Genomic DNA, 21,865 nt, shown 5'->3' on the forward strand with positions numbered 1-21,865 from the left:
GGACCACAGAGAAAGTTAAAAATGGGAAACTGCTTTTAGCTTCTTGAATAGAAACGGTTTCATTTTACACTACACCTAAAGCATTCTCACGTTAAAGCAGTTCCAGTTCAACCAGGTTTGTGATTTAAATGCTGCATTTTTTGAGGAAAACATTGTTATTTAAAAGCTAAAATTTAATTTACTGTTTTCTAATTATGTCAGTTACTATTACACTGTGTTTAACTTCACCACCAAAACACCAGAACAATGATTGCTGTTACCCCTTTGTGCAAATAGCCCTCTAGACCTCGGCAGGGGTCATTATTGCTTTGGACATTGAACTGCCTACAAGTTATGGGCAGAGGAGAATACCGCAATCATGGCTCCTTCTTCGGTCTATACGCCTACATTAGACTTGCAACATATTGGTCCTTATAACAAATTGTGAACTCATATAGTGCTTCTTGCTGGATTCCTCAAGCGTATGAGTTCTTTAGTGACAGGAGTCATTGTTACCCAATTTATTTATGAATCCCTGCCCCCCAGTTGCACACCTGCACTGCCGCCGGGCAACATCGCACTTTGGTTGCTGTATCTGTTCCCCTATAGTTCCCTTACCGGCACTTTCAATTACCTGATGCCTGCACTTAACCTTTGCACTGCCACTTGCTGTCCACACTTCCTTATTATTTTATGTTTTTATTATTGCTTTGGTTGTGTTTTGTTGATCATATATCCTGCACTTCTCCCCCTTCCCTTCCCCTGGCACTTCTCCCCTTTTCCCCTCCCTGCACTTGCGCAATCACAATGTCACTGGGCCTAGTAAGATCGTTGTCTTGTTCCACCTTGTTCCCTTCCCATGCCTCGTCGCTCTTTGAAACACGTGTGCATGGGCGCGCTATGAATAAAATATCATATCACATCATGCTAGTGGGCGGATCAGAGTCTATCTGGCCATGCACACATTCCTATCACAATGCTGTATGATTTACAGCGTTTGTTAATCTTCAAATGAAGGATGTGGGGGAAATGATACACTAACATAATTAACTTCTTGAAATAGCACAGTATTGCACTGTTGCTGATGAGAGCCATACCGTTCTCAACGCTTAGGGTGCACGGCTTGTCAAAGGTGTTCTTTACATTGTTGCAGTAGGCAGCAGTCTTCCAGGTATTGGCAAAGGTGGCTGCACTTTCTTCCACGAGCCCACTGATAGCTGTGAAGTCATCTGCCTGGTTGCTGTTGAAATTTCCACAAAGACCTTGTTTGGGGAAACAGAAGGAGCCACAAGTCAATTGTGCAGATATTGGGTTCAGTCATTCCATTGTTTGCAAGGAAGGCACCAACACTGGTAGGAAGGTTAATATAGGAAAAGGTTTCTATAGAGATGGGCAGAGCATGTAATCACCAGCCCGAGCGAGTTAAGGCTGAGCGAAGCGAGGGCCTCGCAAGTGATTGCTGGCCTTTTCCCGCTCTGGCAACCTTCCATGGTGGGGTCTATGGCTAGTAGCATCCTATCTTCAACTGTGGTGCTAATAGCTTCCAAGTTGTTTATTTCATTTGACGAGGTTCTCTGCACTATTGCACATGCCCAATCTCCTTTGGAAAAAAAACAAAGATGTTCACCAGCATGGAAAGTATAAAAAGGAGTACGTCTCTTATCCATTTTCATGGCGGGAGTTGGGCCTCTGAGACAACACCAGGCTAGAGTAGAGCAGGTAAGTGTGGATGTGTAGGGAGCATTTGGGTTGCAGGATTCCATCTGGGCCACAAGGGGAAAGAAGGAGGTGGGCAGGGGCAGCCAAAAATAAATGGCAGTCATCAGGGAAATAACCTTGTGTAATCATGTGAGTGCAGTAAGCAAGGAGGAAAGGGTGGGTCACACGGCACAACCAACTAGAAGAATCAAGCGGGTTAATTAGACATCAATTAGTGAAACCAAAGAGTGGATAGGCCAGATCAAGGATAGTACAAAAATAGCATATTTTATAAGTCACATATCAAAACGCATGAAAAATAGTACAAAATACATAATAAAACTGCATATCAATTCACAGCTCATATAAGATGCACAAGACTAAAGTGCATGTCAACCAATAGCCCCCACTGCAGTTGGGGGTAAGAGCAGCATAAGAAAAATCTGCTGCTGTTCAAAAAGGAGAAAAAAGGGGAAGGATTGCATCAAAGGAAAGTCCCTTAATAAATACCATTAATCATCCTAGTAGGTTGGTACATACACAGTCCAAGATTAAAATCTTAGTATGCATAAAGTGTTCCAATGAGTTCTAAATAAATGTTTTCAACCAAAATTGGAAATGTAAAAATGCTGCGTGCAAGATTCTAAATTCTATGCAGCCTAATAATCTGGAATAAACAATTCATTGATAATGATATCAGTCAAGCTTGCAATGCGACAGATGTTAGAATGCTGCATGCAATGCTCCACACCATTTCAACCTTAATAGCCTTAATCATGTGAATGCAAGCAGTCACTATGGCATTCCACCCTCTTCCCTGTCCACCTGACCGGCTAGAGTGCTTCAACTGGGTGCTAACACTACTTACCACAAGTTTTCCCTCGGTAGACCGGCTCTAGATGCATGTAGACCTGCATAGTGGGTGCAATCTGGACCTGCAGCTGGAGACCCACCTCAGCCTGCACTATGATGAAGAAGGATGATGGACTGAAGATGGTGACTTGGGCTGGTAATAGAAAGAGCATATCAGGTTTTAGAACACTGCAAACACAGTAGAGCATACCTTTTATGAGAAATCAGCCCCAGCATTACAAAATGGTACAAAAGTACACCAAATTGTCCATCCTTGGTGACCCGCATTCTGCAATGTGTGCCCCCAAGATATAGGCTTACCATAATTATAACTTCATCACTTTATGCGTTCAACTCCCTTACTTTGAGTCCTATGCACTATTCAGATCTCACGTTGCTTACAATTGGGTAATAACACGTTCTCACACACCTCTTCCTTAGTGAGTCATTCGAGTCCTTGACATGTTGTGTCACTCAATCAATCTGTCCAATGAACTTTCGGGCAAATATGACACGGCTACACTCACATCTGCTCCTCTTAATTATATTCATGAAGTTTTGCAAGATATCCACCAGATTTCAATACCACTCCATCGAGTTTCCTTTCAACAAGACACAGCATCTGCCGCATACCAGTTTCCAGGATCCCACTCACCTCACTCTCACCATTACTCACAAGAATCTCAGCTTCTTTACATGTTGCCAGTATATTGAGTGCCATTGTTTTGATGCAGGCATACATATGGATTTAGCGATATACAGTGATGTAAGGATATATATGAATTTAATATAGTTTCTGTTCCAAATGTGAGCATTATATAGCTTACACCATTAACCGTAAAAGCTGTCCCCGTGTTTACACTGTCACTACTGCTTCAAAACAGTAGGGCATTCCTTGCAGTTTGCAGGCTGTTAGCTTAAATGTTCATAGTTTTTTTGCAAAACTGTGAGCACGTGTTGGCCAAAATCTCTTTAGATTTGAATTCTTTTCTTACTGAGAAGATAAAGGAAAAGGTGGGAGGCGTGACCTCTTGGAGTGACACGGTGGCGACACTTAATGGGATACTTACCGACAGAGAAAGGTACTTGTGTTTTCATTCCATTCACAAACACACTGCCGCTGGCCGCAATCCTTATGACCTTGTAGAGGCAAGAGAGAGAGCAGTTAGATCAATCTTCCAAAAACCCAGATGATATCACCGCAGGTTGCACCTTCTATTGGCCCCAATGAAAATACCTTCAAACTCGTAATGAGGCCTCATATTTTTTCTAATACCAGCATACAGTTATTCCATAATGCCTTTCGCCTTCTGTCTTCCTTCCCATACATCGCTCTCAACCTTCAACCAGCACCTACTGTGTAATTTGTATCCCCACCATTTTTAACTGTTTGAGACTGGAACTATGCATGGCTAATCATCAAGACTCTATTCCCAAGTATAATGCTAAGTGGTCTTTTTTCATTCACTATTTGGACTGTTTTAATGTATCTTCGGACGGTACTTGAGCTTGTCTAGGTATACTCGACTTATACCTAATGCTATGAATGTTTTTTTTGTCATTGTTATTATATTCTAATTGTATTGAACATTATATTGGGGTTTCTTTTTTTGATATACCACCCCATCTCCTTCCCTCTTTTTTCATGTATGTGTTTTGTCTGTCCCCCTTGTTTGTGTCAGCAAATCATTAATATTCTCTTTGCAGGTTGAACTGTTTGTGTCATGTTTTTCTCTTCTCATTATTAATTGCTGCTAATGTATCTATTTTATGGAATTGTACGATCGGACCGAAAAAAAAGGTCCGACCATACAAAAAGTCAGAAAAATGCTACCACCAAAGGTTCGAACACCAAAAGTTAGAACCTTTGGTGGTAGCATTGTAGGTAAGTATGAAAAAATTTAAAAAGACTACAGGGGTGTCCCCCGCAACACCCCACTCACTTTACTGTGTGGTATAGTGAGCCTGGTGTTGCGGGGGACAACCCTGCAGCACACCCAAAAAAAAAAAAGAAGAGGTTTCTGTCGCGCCGGTTCCCGATCATGGAAGTGAAAGGGAACTGGTGCTGCTGGGACTCAGCGTGTAAAAAAGGTTAGTAGGGCTTGTTTATGTTGGGGGTGTGTTGAGGGTGTGGGTGAGGGAGTGTTGTGGGTATGTTTTGGGTGTGGGTGGAGGTGTGGGTATGTAGGGGTTTCGAATGCGTGTTCGTATGGGATATGTGCAAACCTTTTGTGGTTCGCACATTTCTCCTGCAAACTTTTTCATCGCTGATTTTTCCACGACGGAAACATTTCGCAGATCCCTATTTTATTACCACTGTTTGAGAATTTATCTAGAATTGGTCTGAATTTTATCTTGATATTCTTTTCTTCTTTTTCCTGTTCTAATGGTTCTCTGCGTTGCCATCAAATGGTACTATTGCTGATATTTCAATAAAAACGTATTAAACTAAAAAAAAAAGAACTTACGTTTGTCCCTTTGTCCAGGTGGAGGACAACCTCTTCCAGGCAAGTCTCGCTGTCTGTCAGGCCGCATGTGCGCAATTCTCCCAAAACAGTGAACAGGTCACTTCCACAGTCCTGTAGTACAAACGATGAACATGTATTAGATAGAGAGACTGCTGAAGATCTAGTAGCGTTTCAAGGCTTCAGGCAGGCCCCCAAAGATGTTGTATGAGCACTTTGTTTCCACTGCATGTTAACCAAATAGTGAATATGTGACACTGGTCAGGATTCGTCTGCACTGTGACGTGGGTTAAATGGACTGAGTGCATCCATTGCCCTTAGTTATGGTAGCCTTGAAGTTTACCAGTGGTCGAAGTGAGCGGGAATCGTCGGGAGCAGTGTTCCACTACTTGTATTTTTTACATTTAGCTGTTCCACTACTTTTTGCAACCATTTTCATCATTTCGGCACTGTTCTTTGTGAAATTAAAGCACACTTCTCCACTTTACCACCCGATAACAGTTACAGCTAAAATTAAATCTGTTTCCACTCAACTGGCTGTCAACCATCATGTCTGCAACCCTTGAAAATGTGTTGCATGGTGCTCCCTTCCTGCCTACTCTGTCCCATGCCAGGGTTACAGTTCCACTACTTATTTAGGTACACTTCTACCACTCAAGTTTACCTTCGACAGAACATAGTTACAGTCTCCATGGATGGTGTAGCGGGACTCATCATAGGTGGTAATGTGAGAACCTCCTTCCACAGAGCACGTTCCGGCGCATGGGTGTTTTTTGCAGCTCCAATCACCTCCAGTGCAAGTGCTGAACAGAGAAGACACCATTAGTTTATTCTTGGAATAGAGCCCAATCAAAGTATGTTAAGCTGGATTCTCAATGAATCAGACGGTTTCATTTCTTTCATTGCTTAGATTGTTGATCAATTTAAGACAGTTTTACTTACTGTAAGACATCTGTTAGTATGGATTGCTTTATAATATTCGTGATACAGGGCAGACTACAGTCATTGTATCGAAGACAGTACAAATAATGTGACAATTATACTGCAAATATTACAGGTGGTTGTGGTGCCACAATAGCTGCTGCTTGAGCCAGCTCAGCAGAGTTCCAGCTCCACTGGCACACTGAATTTAAGTCATGGCCAGCTTTTCAGAATACCTTTTTCTAAAATAATTTCATTGGACACTTTGCAACCACTAATTGGCAAGGGGCGTTTACTGATATTGTTATTTGTGTGTATAGTTTAACACAGAAGAGAAAGCATCTATTTTCAATCTGGGATGGTTCAACCCACTTTGCTCTGCCATGCGGCATCACTGTCTTCTGATGGTGCCAGAAACATCAAAATGGCAGCAAAACCCTTGTGCGCGCCAAAACCTCTGAAATTCACGCTCTGCAAAGCATAAAAAGATTGTTGCCCAATCTGCCATGCATGTTGTCACTGGTGGACCAGAGATCTCGCTCCTGAAACATGTCGCTGGGCTCCACCACAAGTGAAAATGGAGTACAGATGGAAAAGCAGTGCTCTGCCAAAGGAAACCCCAAAATCTTGCTTTAAATCTTTTTCTTTGTTGCTGAAACTGCAGAATGCCAGTACAAAACACTCTTAAACATCCAAAATTCTTACTGGGTGCTACAATTCACTTAGTTTAAGAAATCATTGTGAACTCACAATGTCTGGAAAAGCTGAAAGTATCGAAGAATCATCCACTGCAAAAGTTGCCTGCCTGTGAAATCTGTCAAAAATCTGGGCGCAGTACCCTCGGCCGCCTGAATGACAGCTGTCAAAAGCCTGCATTAAAACTGTAAACTTGTACAAACTGTTCTTGAGAGTAATCTATGTTGTAATTGTTTGAGCCCATGGTTTAGAATCTGTAATAAGTGTTCTAGCTGCAAGTTTGAAATCACAAGTGTTTTAAACCAAGAAGAAAATGCAACAGAAGTAACATTTAAATGTAAGCCTGGCTAAAAGCCACCCAAACTGGAATAACAGCTCTCTCTCCAGTCTTCTCCAGAAGGAAATCACATCTATGTGATGATTATAGGGTGGGGGAAGAATTTGGTCTGCCAGGGGAAGGAGACATGGACATCCTCCAGCTAAAAGGAAATCCGAAGTGTGAAGAGTCATAAATGGCCTCTGCCCAGGAGAAACAGGGAGGAGATGTCCCTGGGTCCCAGGAAAAGACCAAAGTAGTGGAGCTAAACTACCATTTGTTGCTTAAAAAGGACAAAAGACACATTTTAAAAAGATTGATAACTCCCTATGTAACATTGTGCAAAATATATAATTAACAGCATTGTTAAAGTAATTTTCGGATGCACAGGTGAAAAGGTGCCAGAACTCTGTGACATGTTCTGGGAAGAAACGGCAGGAAAAGTGATATTACACAAAATGTATTTCTGATAGAAGTATGAGACTTTATACACGTATGCCCATGTTCAACGTGCATATTTGTAGAAATGTGCTCCTAAATTGGACATTGTGTTCTGGATGAAAAGGGCAAAATTCTGCCAAAAGCAGACACAAGATCTCACGGCGATGGGACTTGGAGGAGTATCTGCTAAACAAAATGTAATCTTTATATATGCCTGTTATAGAGGTTGCACATTTGAAAATATGTATTGTATAAATAATAGATTTTGTGTTCAAGAGGCGCCTCATAAACCCACACCATAAAGGTGACATCCTGTTTTTCTCCTCCTATCAAGGAAGGGGGGAGACCTTGCCAAATCCCTGTCAAAGGGGCAAGCTTAGGCTAAACCAGCATACACACCCCTTTATCATAAGCATAAATAGAGACAGCTCAGCACTCAGCAAAGCCAGACAGATTCACCCGGTATTCGATTGCTGGTGGAGCACCCTGTCGCAGAACCATCCATCTTACTTGCTCCAGACTACAGGAACTTGGCAAAGCAGAAAGGCCCATTGCATAGCTGAACCATTTTCAGCTAGGCCTTAAATTTCCAGAACCAGAACCAACCCCAGAAACCTACGGGGAACCAAAAGACAGCTGGGCTGTGCTGTACTGCTTGCCTGCTGAAAATAATTATCATCAGAACCAAAAGACCCAACCCAGTTCCGTGCCGTGCTGTGACCAGAACCATTGCAGATCCGATCCAGTCCTGTGTCGTGCTGTGAACAGACCCAGTCCAGTCCGAGTTGCCCAGCAATCTGTCCCAGAAACAGAATCCCTGACCAGAAATCTTGACCGACCAAAATCCTGACGGTTCCGTTTAAAAACATATCTCGTCAGTATGTATAGATAGACTGTGTCACTAGCATATGTACTGTCCATAGTCAATCCCTATCTTAAATCCATCCTATCTTGTCTTCAGAACCTGCATTGTTAGGAGTATTTTTCAATTGTCTAAACTCTCTATCTTATTCCTCCTATCTTCCTCCTGTACTAGTATTGTTAAAACTATCTTTGCGCTGATATATTTCATCTGGAGAAGGCTAGCTCCTCCGCAGGCAGTCGCCATGATCAAGTGGCTTTGCTTCTGTGTGGTATTCGTTTCTTCATAGTCATCCCCTAGTGTAAGAAATCCCATTGGTCATTTTAAAAGCACATTCCTGTTTTCCCATTCTTGCACCTATCTTGAAAAAACGACCTCCACTAAAACGTGCATAACTTGCAAAATTCCAACGTCTGATTGTAGCTACCATCCAGAGCTTTAATTCGCATCTAAAACCGCATCCCAAATCCATACGGTTCTCCCGTAATCGCGATTATCGCGCACTGAAAAGTTTGACGCAAATTTTGTTTAGGGAAATTCTGACACGTGTAAAACAGCTTTTTGATTGCTTCCAACCTTAATTTTAAGATTTCACATTGTTACTTAGTATCAAATCATTACTAGTGTTTGTGTGCAACTATACAAACGCTTCCCATAAGAATTTAAACAATTTCAGCAATTTAAACCATATTTAGTGTTTTTACCCAATCCATTCTCAAGATAACTTTAAAACCATTCTGACCACTCACTTGCCAATCCATTCTGTTTTTCTCATTCTGTTTTTCTCTTGTCTTGTCTCTCCTCCTATCTCTTTACTTTACCTGTTGGGGGGTTGAGGGGTGTGCAGGGGGAACTAGTAACCACACTGTTATTTGATCTGAAAACACACACAAAAGTACTATTTCTGTGCTGAACTGTTTTGCTCACTATTACTCCTTGTGTATTAAAGAGATTATTTAGTGTCACATCACCCCATTGGTGATTATTGTGTACCCATTAAACATATTCTGATACATTTGTAAATACATCAATAAATATTTTAACTTTGCAACCAGCCTGGTTCCTGGTTCAGTGTGACCGGGGGGTGGGGGGGTTCCAGGAGAGGGGCGTGATATGAGTAATACATCGTTCCGAATAAAATAACTTTTAGACACAAATACATAAGGATTCCAGTTGTGCATTACACGCTAGGCATTGACTTAGGTGTGTGCCGGATTGAAATCACTTACAGCAAGCTATCACTTGTTTTACCCCACAGCTTTTAGCTTTTAAATGCATTGAACTTCTGGACATTATTTTGTGCAACACGTGACTGCATATTAGATTTTTTTTTATTGCAGAACAAAATCTACATAGGTTATGGGGGTCTTTAGGAGGAAGCCGGTCCTGGAATAATGCTAGTGAAATGGGCGGTACTACCGGCTCTGGTATTTTTCCCAGACTAGCATGCTCTGAGTCTGTCGGTAGGGGCAGTGAACTACCGGCAGGCCTGACCTGCTGGGAGTTCAGGCCCCTACTGCCAGAGTAATCACTGAAGCACCGGCACCGTTAAAAACGGTGCCGGTGCTCCAGTAGTTCCCATCCCATGCAGTACTATGGAACTCCATGGAATGGGAACTTACTGCCGTTGCCGGGACCCGTAATATCCCAGTAACACCAGGAAATCAGGCGCCGGTAACGGTACGGCGAGTCTGCCAGTAACCCGCGAGTACTACTGGCGGGTTACCAGCAGACCCATAATGAGGCCACATTTTTTAACAACTGGAAAATTGCTTAACGTTTAGAAGTAGTGGTAAAGCATTCAGTACTTTTGAATGCCAGATGTTTTACCACTCGGGCAAACCACACGTTTCAATCCTAACTCATTTCTACCAGAAGAGGAAATAACTACCACAAAAAAATACCATATGTGGTACCACATACAGTATTTACTGCAAGTGGTAATTACCTATGCCCACAGAGTGCTATAGGCCTCCAACATTCGTAATACCTGAAGGATCTGCATGAATCCGAATCCTGCAGACAATTCAAATAATCACATGTCTACCACGTGTGGAAACAGTTTTACCAGTTTGTGGTACTTTCAGAGGAAACACTGCCAGACTCGTGATCGGGCCTGTAGACTTACAGGACATGATGATCTCAGCCATGTAGCATAAGGAACAAACCTAAAGAGAAACTCCGTTTATAGCCTTTTCCCACAATTTGCTCACAAAATTCCTTGGTGAATAGCAATACCTTTTAACGTACAATAGGGGTACTCAATGCATTATTTTGTCGAATGATTGTCATATAAATGACAAGTACTGGCATTATTTTCAGGTATCTTCCGTTCAGCATTGTGATGATTTATCACCATTTGATATATGGGATTCAAGAGGAGAATCTTGAAAGATATGAAGGGGAGAGGTTTGGGGTGAATGTCTGCATCTATTTCATGGAGATAAAGAATGCTCATTATTTGTTTTCCCCAACCATGATACCATCCCCAAGTCACAGATTATTCATGCCATCAACCTTTTCTAGTGTTTGGTTTGCTGAGCTACACTTAAACGTCTTCTGGGTTCCATGTTGTTTAGGCGTGCTATGACTAAGCATTGCCTTGCAATGTATTTCAATTGAATATCAGTGTGATTGTAGTATGCTGAAGGGTGCACCCGGTTGGAGGTGAACATTACTTGACTTTGGAACTTTGAAGAGTTTCCACTATAAGTTCACAAAAGGTTTCAGTGCTTAAGCCTGACGAGTGTCTGCGGCCAACTTTGACTCTCGGTTGCCAGTCATTCTAAGGCACAGCACTGACGCTCCTATAATGCACTTATCTTTTTTTTTTGTAAGCAGACAGAAAAACAATGAAAATAACTACTGCTCCCCTCATGCTTAGGTATTGTCAACCTTCTCTGCTTCCTCGAATCACCACATCACCTGCTAACTTGGGACTCCTGTTACTGCACTGACGTCCACAAGTCTTTCCACTCCCAACAGGATAAGTGCTTTGTTTACAGTGTTTTTGAGGGGATGTTTCTGGGCTTGTACTTTGGCTGGAGAGGATTGGGGTCTGCGTGTGTAGCGCAGTGGATCTTAATGCTGTCTTTTTGGCGGTGCTTGTTTCCCTGTTGGTATTATTGTGGTTCATTTTTACCTGCATTGCACCACCCTTCCCCCACCTACCCTTCGGTAGTTCTTTGGACCTAAGTACATTTTTGCCCATACCAAACACCTGGAGCAGCCCGGATTGTCAGCATTGCAGAGACTTCGTTAATAGCTTCTATTTTCAGGCATAGCGTAGATGAGCTGAGGATACCGTCCCATTACCGTTTTAGAGGAAATTACCCTACAGGTAGTTGAATTCCTCATAATCATAGACAGAGGACTTGTGTTTCTTTTTGTAACTAAAAGAGGAAGGATGCTTTTGAGAAAGGACAAACAAATGGGCAAGTCGCTCCCTTTTCAGACGCAGCTGCCTGTAGAATCTGCTGAGTGGCAGTCTCAGCTGCCTTTAATCATAAGTTAATCTGTTTCCCAGGCATGTAAAGAGACATTCGGGCCAAATGTGGGCACAGTCATTAGGGAAGCAATAGCAGACCTGGTTGCTAGCTTTGAGGATTTTGTGTCTATGGCGGTACAAGGCCTGATGGATCTATTGAAGAGGGTACTTTTAGACAGCATGACGATGTGGGGATACACTCCAGGCAAAACACGATGGTGCAAAAACATAGCTATGTCCCAGATGGCCAATCAACTTTCATGTCTAGGGACAGTCAGTCCAGCATCCTCAGGACTGTGACGCTATGAGAAGCATCGGTGGCGGGTGACTGAGGCCACTGTTTGGCCCCTGGGTGGTGGGGGAGACTTAATTCCACATAAGCGGGCCAGATTCTAAGCCCTAGGCTCTCTGTCTGGGGGTGAGTGGTGGAAAGCAGATTCTCCCATGTTGAGTGTTAGTCCTAGAACGAACCCCAGTGAAGACTGGTAGATCTGGCAGAGGAAGATCCAGCGACCTCCGAGGTAGTGGACCATATGGGGAACAGATGTTCAATCCCTTCGGGATGGCTCACCCGAACTCCACAGAATGGTGTGTGTTACTCCATGTTTAGAGGGTCGCTCAACATTTCCTGAGAAGGAAGTTAGATGAAGGTGGAGTCCCCAAAACCACACATCTGTGGGAAACAGCAAATGATGCCTGATCTGGATGCAAACCTTGCCATCTTTTTGTCCGGTATGGAAATTAAATATTAAAGGGAGCTGACAAGGCCTGGACAACCTACCAAGTCTCCTAGATATTGGATCTTACAGAAGAAGCCCTGTACTTTTAAATGTTTTTAAGCAATCCACTCCAGCCCTGACATTGTTCAACTACTTCCTGCTAATTATGATATATTACAACTAGATCGGCCATCCCCCAAAACTGTCGGTGGAGTTGCCTTTGTAGTAGTTGAGAAAGCATACAATTGTCCGTTAATACAATATGTTCATAATCATGGATGTGAGCTACTTCTTATTAAATTGCAGGTATCTTCAGAAAATTCTGTTTACTTTCTCATTGTGTATCGCCCCCCTGGGTTATGTCACCAATCAGTTTGAGGCTGATTTTGTGCAAACCACAGCCGACCTAGCTCTCATCTACTCTAAGATAGTTGTACTGGCGAGACTTTAACCTTCATCTTCAGCAGCCTTCTGATTCCCAAGCACATACACTTGTTACCTCTCTTGCAGACTATGGCTTCCCTCTCTGCAATCACAGTCCCACGCATGAAGGTGGTAATCAGCTTGATATGATTTTCTCTAACATCTCTCACCTCCTAGCCCTCAACCCCTTTCTGATCATTTTTTTATTCTGTTTGCTTTTCCCTGTGCTTTTCCCAAGTCAAACCCCCTCTCCTTTCTACGACGTTGGTCTAAGGTCCCTACTGATGTAATTTGTAACTCTGTTGTAACAATAACTCAACATAATAGAAATAATGGCATGAATATTTGTAACGCATTAGTTACTGCCCTTGAACACACCCAATATGACTATCCACACCCAAGCTCACTGTGACGATATTGCTTCTTTTTTTCAAGAAAAGATTTGCACTATATGTGAGAAGATATGTGTGGAAAGATCTACTTCTCCCCAATCCGTTCGATGGAACACTGCTCTAGTACTTTTCACTTTGTAACAGTCACTGAAACTTTGGTCACTGGTGCTTTATCTAAACTGAAATCTGCCTACCCTGTTGACCCTATTCCTCTTCATATTCATCAGGATCTCTCTATGAATTTGTTTTCTCTTTTATAGAGGCACTTGAATATTCGTGCGTCACCGGATTCACCGCTAAGCCCCTCAAACATGCCATGGTCTCTCTGTTGCTCAATAAACCCCATCTTGACCAGGCAATGGCTGAAAACTATCATCCTATCTCTCTCCTTCCTGCCAGTAAGAAGTTTATCACCCCTCAACTTTTGGCGTACTTTGAGGCCAACAACATTCTTCACCCCCTTCAGGCTGGCTTCCGGCCAGGGATGGGCACGGAATCAGTAATAAACGCACTTCATGGCGATATTGCAATGTTACAGGACTGCGGAGAGACGAGTATTCTCATTCTACTCGATCTCTCCGCGGCCTTTGACACGATTAACCAACAGAGACTTTTAAAGTACCTTTCAGATGCTGGAGTTTCAGGTGTTCATTTAAAATGGTTTTCATATTTCCTTTCTGATCGCACTCAGGTGGTGTCTCTTCCTTCTTTTACCTCTCCTCCTATGGTGTTTTATTGCGGAGTTCCGCAAGGCTAAGCTCTCTCTACGGTGCTTTTTAATCTATACATGGTTGCGCTGGCCAAACTTATCTCTAGCTTTGGTGTACACTTCTTTATATACGCCGACGACACCTAGATTCTCTTCCTTCTTAACGCCCCTATGGAATAACCCCCCACCCAGACCGCACAGACCTCCATTAGCGGGGTCATAGATTATTGCAACAGCATTTTTCTTGGTTAACCAGAGGCACTACTGAAGCGCCTGCAGATCCTTCAGAACCTTCAGAAGGCGGCAGCTAAGCTCGCTCTCAACCCTCCAAGACAGTCCCACTCTTATGACCTTCTTCAGCGCCTTCATTGGCAGCCCGCCAGAGCCCGGGTGAACTTTAAGATCTCATGCACGGTTCAGCGTGCTATTCACTCTGGTGGAGCAGAATTCCTCCAAGCTAAGCTCTCTTTACCAACCTAAGAGGTCTCCTTGTTCTTCCAACCAGTTTCTGCTGCCTGTCCCCCGCTTTCGGTGTGCCTGTGCGGGAGGCAGAGCTTTCTCTGTGCTGGCCCCATCTTTGTGAAATGCCCTTCCCTTTCATAACAGGAGCAATCTTGTTTTATTCATCTTTTCTCAAATAGCTCAAAACACTGTTTTTTTAAAAAATAAATGTGGGATGCTACCCTCTCCTCTCTGGTTTTCTTAGTGCCTTGATGCCACCAGGTCTTTGTTGTGCTTTATAAATACCCATACAATACAATACAATAATACACAGCACTGCAGGGTGGATAGTTTGGTAGCGATGGTCCGTAGTGAAGCTACTGGACGATCCTGCCCACCATTGCAGGCATTATTGCTATTAGTACCCCAAAGCAAACCCCCAACATGCTAACATTGTGAAAAGTAACAACAATAAGAAATCGCAGGGAGTGTACAGGTCATCCAGATCGTGGATGTCATGTACTGAAAGCACATGTAGCGTCAGCATTCTTGTAGTATCTACTTCATTCCCATTCAAAAATTCCTGTTTATCATATTATTTCATCAGAATTCATCAGACATTTTTGAATAAGCAAAAACGCATTTTGGCAGAATATTGTGAACAAAACATTGAGCAGATCCCCAAAATCCTTCCCGGAAGGAGCAGAGACAACTAGTAGTGTAACAATTGCTTAAAATTAGAGCAGAACTAAAAGGAACCACACAGAAAGTCTAATGACATACACACACACTGCAAAGAGTTAATTTAGTTAATTGGTAGTGTTGTTTTTTTCAACACTGTAGTAGTATTTTCAGAGCGCCTTTGCAAACAAGTGACATACTGAGCGTGAGGTATTTCAATGCATTAATTGGATTTACCAAGAGCCACAGGGAGTTGAATATGATTCGCCCGTAGCATATACTTTTCCTTTGTAGGGGCAGGCACATTTTTCGACAGGGATGCAGCCATTGGCCATGATGTTATCCAGCACATTCCCTATGGCAGAAAATGAGACAGGTGAGGAATTGGTTCGCGGTAGTTTTATCTAAGATTGGTATAGTATGGCTTTAAACTGCTAAAGAGTGCCGGAGCCTCTGCTGACTCTGATGCACATGTAACCAGTTGAAAGTGGAATGATGCTGCCAAAGCATTGGCACAGCTCTCAGTGACCCATAGAAGCCCATGCTAAGGCAGCATCTTTGAGTTAGAGTTCAAAATTACAGAGGTGTGGATAGTCATGGCTATCAGCAACAGCCAGATACTATGCACCTAAGGTCATGGTGGAGAACATGTCAGCCCTTCCAATCATGTCTAGTGGCTTGACAGAGCTGCCCAGAGTGGCATGCAGCGCTCAATGAGTCTTTTGACATTGCTTGAAACAGAGACTTAGACATTGTAGGCAGTGTGAATAACAATGGAACAATGGGCTGTCTGTGAAATTGACCATGACGATAATGATGGTCAATGGCCCTCATTACAACACCGGCGCTAAACCATGGCGCTATTAGCACCATGGTTGGTGCCGGTGTTGTAACGGGTCTGCCATGGTTCAATGGGGAAATACCACCCTATTCCAAGGTTGGCGGGGCGCTAATTCCCCATTGAACCATGGCCCTTCCCCATTCCCATTTTCGCCCCATAGGGCTCAATGGGACTGGGGAAGGCACGAAGTACGGTACCGCAAATTGCGGTACCGTACTTAGCACCAAGGTCCCTTTGCGGGTCCCTACTTTAACGGCTGGTCTAGACCAGCCGTTAAGGTCGGGTCCCGCAAAGGGACCTCGTAATCAGGCGTTAAGGGTTTAACGGCACCACCACCTTTTTACGGCGCTGTTAAACCCTTAACGCCAGGGTCGTAATGACCCCCAATATCTTCAATCAAGTGTTCTATATACGGCTGTGCTTATTATCATGATGCTCAGAAGCCTGGCTCAGAGCTTATCCTTTGATCGATAGGGTTTGATCCATGAAAGCATGGGTCCGCTGGTAGATTATTTCAATATTAAAGCAGTGATTGACAGAGGTCTGGAGATAGTTGACAGTGGATGGAGGTGTGAGCTAACCTGGGGGGCAGAAGCAGCCATCCATGCAGTGCTCCTCACAGGTCTCAGTAGCCCTGGGGTTCGAACACGTGTTTACGCAGTATGATCCGCACTCCTGGTACTCCATGTTGAAAGGGCACTCCTTGGCTAACGGTTAAAAGAGACAGGATAATAGCATTGATTATATCATAATATTAGGCACTCTATACACAATCCATTGAAGTTTGCGGTCACTCCAGATTAGAACGGGATGCATATTTTGTACTGCATGGTGAAGCTTCTTTTCTTCTTTTTTTTAAATAACAGCAGGGCAAATTATGAAGCCATGTTTCCCAATGGAACCATCAAACAATCTAACTTCAGGTGAAATTAATAGAAGAAGCTTAAAAACACACTTAGACAAACAGTGCAAAGGGGGAGGGGAATAAAAACATCAGGGAGGTATATTTTTCTCTGGAACAAATACTCCATGTTGTTAAGCTAGCCAAAATGGCCAGACCACTCATGCAGCTGCGTATTGTTATGGGGCCTAGTGGAAGCTTCAGTGATAAACACTACTTTTACCTATTGAAGGCTGCCATCCCAGGAGAGGCGTTATTCAAAATGTTGCATGCAGGAAGGAATTAGTGGATTATGCACCGCATGCTGGCTCACTGGGCGAAGTGGAATTCCTAGAATCCGACTGCATATTTTGGCCAATTTTGTAGGGGCCCAGATGTGTATGGAATAATTGAAATGCCCAACATTCCACCCAATCAGAGGAGCCAAAAAAGTCTAGCCAACTGATTGCCTAGAATCCGGGGCATGCTGATCAATGAGGGCTTTCAATGTGTTCTGGAACCCGATTGGCTGAACATTTCACCTGCCCTGATTAGATGGCAGGTAACGGCTTCTCTGATCCAGTGGAATGTCAACCATTGTACCCAATAAGACAGGATGGCATCTGGACCGATACTAATTCCAAAGTGCGGGTGCACTGTCACTGGCATTGGATGGCAACATCAATTCGTCATTTTTAGGTACATACCCAGGAGTTCCATCCAAATTAACAGCACAATAAAAGCCTAACCTAATGAGTGCAGACTTGAATATAACACATAGGGCCTCATTACAACCCTGGCGTTAAGGCGTTAACGGCGCCACCAAAGTTGGCGGCGCCGTTAACCCCTTAACGCCTGATTACGAGGTCCCTTTGCGGGTTGGCGATTTTAACGCCTGCTTTTTGCAGGCGTTAAAATCCAACCCGCAAAGGGACCTTGGTGCTAAGTACGGTGCCGCAATTTGCGGCACCGTACTTAGCGCCTTCCCCATTCCCATTGAGCCCTATGGGGCAAAAATGGGAATGGGGAAGGGCCCATGGTGAATGGGGAATTACCGCCCCGCCAACCTTGGAATGGGGCGGTAATTCCGCCATTCACCATGGCGGACCCCGGCATGGACCATGGTGCTAAAAGCACCATGGTTTAGCGCCGGGGTCGTAATGAGGCCCATAGTCTCTCAAAATCCCGAGGGCCTGCAATTCTGAATCGCAATGACAAGAATGAGCTTGAGATGCTTGCCAAAGAATACAGACATGTTTCATTTGTGTATATTTTTAATCTATAATTTAAATATTGTGCAGCATTCCACTTGTGTAAATTGCTTAGCGCGTTAAAGAGTAGTCCACTCATTTTCCCTGTCACAATTCCCCATATGGTTCATGCAAGTTCTAGCACATTTGCTGTGTTAATGAGCCCCTGCCTGAATGTGCATCTCTCCGTAGTGCATCTGTGAGTGTATGGTCTATTTCTGGCTCCAGATGAGCCACTCTACACTTCAAAGACTACAACAACGCAATAGCTCGGGGCTATCCTTCCCTCCTACTCGTGACTAAAGATACCCAGGCAGGACCATTTGGATTTCCCTCTGATAGATGTTTACACATGTTTCACTCGTAGATACTCACGGCAGAACTCTTGGGTCCGCCAGTTGGAAGGCGCTCCACCGGCATGAGAGCACTGTCTTGAGTACTCTGCCATTGTTTCGCACAAGCAGTTGTAGGGGTCAGAGCTGTTGCAGTGGCACAGGTCGTGCACACAGGCTTCAACATAGGCGTCGACGTTAAGAACCGAGTTGCAGTTTTCGAACGCATGGGCAGTCAGAAAGACCTCACAATCACTTCTCTGTGCCAAGACAAAAAGGCCCAGGATAAATGTTAGTATTCCCAGCACAGTGTCGAAAAAAGCATTCAATTTTCAGAGGGGTTCCGTTTGCTCTTTCCTGGATCTGATAATGTACCTCATGCTGGTATAATAACCTCAGTTGCCTGAACATGGCTTTGTGTCGCATTGTCTGTTTGAGCATTTGGGGGTGAGGTCCTGCCACGTGACATTGTTATCTGCACGTTACAGAGAGACTCTCTGTTTATGGGCAGGGGGCCCACGCTCAAAAATTATCCCCACTAATAATATCACTAATGGCTGTTCCCGGGGACCATATATATGGCGATATTATTGGTGGGGATAATATTACCTGATACCCTCTGAAATGTACCACTCTGTAATGTTTTAGATAAGTTGACTGGATACCCCCTTGCCCTCCGTTTTTAGTGCCCCACTCCCTTTTTCACTGCTTCCCTCACTGTGTTCTTCTGCTTATGATTGTAAAGTTCTCAGTTGCAACCTGAGCTAGGTCCATGCTCAATAAATACCTAAATTATATTAATAATTATAGTAATAATAATAATAATAATAATAACAATAACAACAGTGATACATGGGAACCAAAAGGGGCCCATAAGGTTCCCGAGTCTTTGGATGCAAATCATGGGATCACAAGACAGGCAATTGTAATTGTGATATGTTGTTTTTAAGTTGGTTTTATGTGAAATGAATTAAGAGCAAGTTTTGTGTTATTAACTAATAAAATGTGATTGATTTTTTTATTGCAAAAGCAGTGACGTTATTGTGCTGTTCCTCCAAACCAGAATACATCGATAGTAGGTTTTCCTCCCACAATACTGCCAAAAAGAGACTGATTGTAATCCAAATCCTTCTTTGATATATTATAGCTCTTCCGGGCATAGGTCGGACTGCTACACATCCCTATTTGGACGGTGTGCTCCGGAGTTTCTTTGTGTACTGTAGATTCCAATGAATGCCACCCTTTCATCCGTCTCATATGAAATCTCCTTCCCTGTTTTTCTTCTGTCTAACTTGGCGCCCCCTGGCGAGGTGGAAGACTACCTCTGGGGGAATGACCGATACTTACAAAGATGGTGCAGTTGTTCAGGAGGCTCAGGTCTGTGTCTGCACACAGGTCGGTTGGCTCCTCGACCTTCTGTCGATTCCCAAACTGGATCTCATTCACTGGAATGCCTGAAACGAGGCAATAGAATTGTTTTCTGTCCAGGGAGTCCTTCAGTCTGGCATACATATCCTACCTTCATAGATTTACATATTACAATTGAGTTTGTCATTACGAAATAATTCTTCATTTTTTTTTATTTTTCAATGGGCAACCAGTGATTTCTTGTTTTTATGAACCTTCACTGAATCCTGAAATCGTTCTGGAGATACAGCCATGAATCCCTTGGAGCGCCCTGATACGCCTTACCTGCATCCAAACCTTGCTAGCCAGTCAGCAAGCCCCACTTGAAGTGGTAAGTTGTGTGTGGTATGTTGATGTTACCAAGCAAGCAGCATATCGTGTTGAATACAGAACTGTAAAGGCACTGGGCCAACGTGAGTTAAAGAAATCAGGATGTGACAAAGAGTGAACGGCAAGTGGCACATGATTGGGGCAGTATTAGACAGCACCCTGTGGACCCAATCCAGAAAGGGTTCTGCAGGAACAAAGCAAACTTTTACCAGCGCAATTCGCGCTTATGTCAGCTCACAGATGCAGACATATCAAGATTTACAAAGAATCCCAAACGAACAGTGATGAATTACCACTGCACCAAATCACAGCTGAATATAATTCATAAAGAAGAAGCAAATCCAGGGGCGGCTCACCCATAATGTGCCAGGGGGCGTCGACGCACCGGTTCATGTCCCCCTCTCACCCATTATGGAGGACCCAGCCTAGTGAAATATGAACAGTCCCTCAGCTGTTTCTTTGAGCTGAGGCAGCGCTCTTAACTGTTAAAGGGGAACACTGTTTCCCTTTGCCATGCAAGCTCAATGAGCCACACACGGCTGGGTCGTGTTTTGCTTCCCCAGCCTTGCAAGGCTCATTGGGGAACTGCATGCCTGTATGTAAAAAGCGCGCTTGTGTGCCTCCTCACACATACAGACAGAGCAGGCTGGAGTGGGGCGCCTCGTCCCCCATGCTCAGGCCCCTGCATGCATGTGCATAAACCAGGAAGCTTCCTGATTTCTGTTCATGCTAGCAGAGGCCTGAGCCTGGAGAAGAAAGACCCACGGCAGAAGGTACATTTGTTTTAAGTTCATGTTCTTTTAATTTAAATTATGTGTACAGATTCCTGCATACTTGTTTTGTTAGGAGAATGAATGTATGGTGATGGATGCTGGTGTGAATGAGAGCATGATTGCTGTGTGCATGGTGTGTAAATGTGTGTGTGTTTGTATGTTCATTTATTTAGTATTTAAATATGTGCATGGATGCGTGTATGCTTGGGTTATGAGTGAGTGCATGAGGGTTGCACGTGTGAATGAGACAGAGAGTGCTTGCAGAGTGTAAATTGTCTAACTGTGTGCATTTGTATGTTCATTTATTTATTTAAATATGTGTATATATGCGTGTATGTTTGTGTTATGAGAAAAGTCATGATGGATGCTCGTGTGACCGAGACAGCAAGTGCTTTCTGTGTGTATGTTATGTAAGAGTGTGTGTGTATGTGTGTTGTTTGTGTAGGTCTGAGCTGATTTTGGCGAATGGGGGTAGGAGGTTTGTTTAACAAAGGCATTTTAAAAATGCCTTTGTTGCCCAATCCCCATCCACACTGGCCAAAATCAGCTCTCCGTCTGAGGTGATCAGGGGCCTAGGGGACACGGATGCTATTTTATTACTGGATATCTTTGATAGCTGTCTAGTACAAAACACCATACCTGCCCCCCTGGTTCATTGCCTTGCATACACAGATAATCACTTTCATTGTGTATCTGTGTTTGGTGCTGTGGGTCCCAGTGGACAGGGATGGCATTTTTTTTTACAGGACATCTTTCATAGATGTGTAGTAAAAAATACCATGCCTACCCAGTGGGCACCCCGACACCTTGCATGCACACGTAATAATGCTGATTGTGTGCGTGTGCCTGGCGCTGTGGGGCCCAGGGGACAGGCATGGTATTTTTTTCCTGGACATCTATAATAGATGTCCTGTAAAAAATACTGTCCCCGCCCCCTGAACCTCCAGTGCCTGGCATGCACACATAACCA

At 43.6% G+C, this 21,865-nt stretch overlaps 1 protein-coding gene across 1 annotated transcript in view; it reads right to left on the minus strand.

Annotated features, from left to right (window-relative positions):
- The window catches only part of LOC138505068 (mucin-5AC-like), a 160,365-nt gene that overhangs the window by 118,191 nt on the left and 20,309 nt on the right, over window positions 1-21,865 (minus strand). Inside the window, exons 5-13 of the mRNA XM_069625391.1 lie at window positions 19,733-19,839; window positions 18,429-18,645; window positions 16,505-16,630; window positions 15,320-15,437; window positions 5,659-5,797; window positions 4,998-5,108; window positions 3,600-3,669; window positions 2,546-2,683; window positions 1,077-1,241 (exon numbers count right to left, since the gene is read on the minus strand). Coding sequence (XP_069481492.1) covers window positions 1,077-1,241; window positions 2,546-2,683; window positions 3,600-3,669; window positions 4,998-5,108; window positions 5,659-5,797; window positions 15,320-15,437; window positions 16,505-16,630; window positions 18,429-18,645; window positions 19,733-19,839 — 1,191 coding nt within the window. The remainder of the gene's footprint in view (window positions 1-1,076; window positions 1,242-2,545; window positions 2,684-3,599; window positions 3,670-4,997; window positions 5,109-5,658; window positions 5,798-15,319; window positions 15,438-16,504; window positions 16,631-18,428; window positions 18,646-19,732; window positions 19,840-21,865) is intronic.

Source organism: Ambystoma mexicanum, chromosome 11 (genome assembly GCF_040938575.1).
Source record: "Ambystoma mexicanum isolate Mex_15411 chromosome 11, UKY_AmexF1_1, whole genome shotgun sequence".
Lineage (NCBI taxonomy): Eukaryota > Metazoa > Chordata > Amphibia > Caudata > Ambystomatidae > Ambystoma > Ambystoma mexicanum.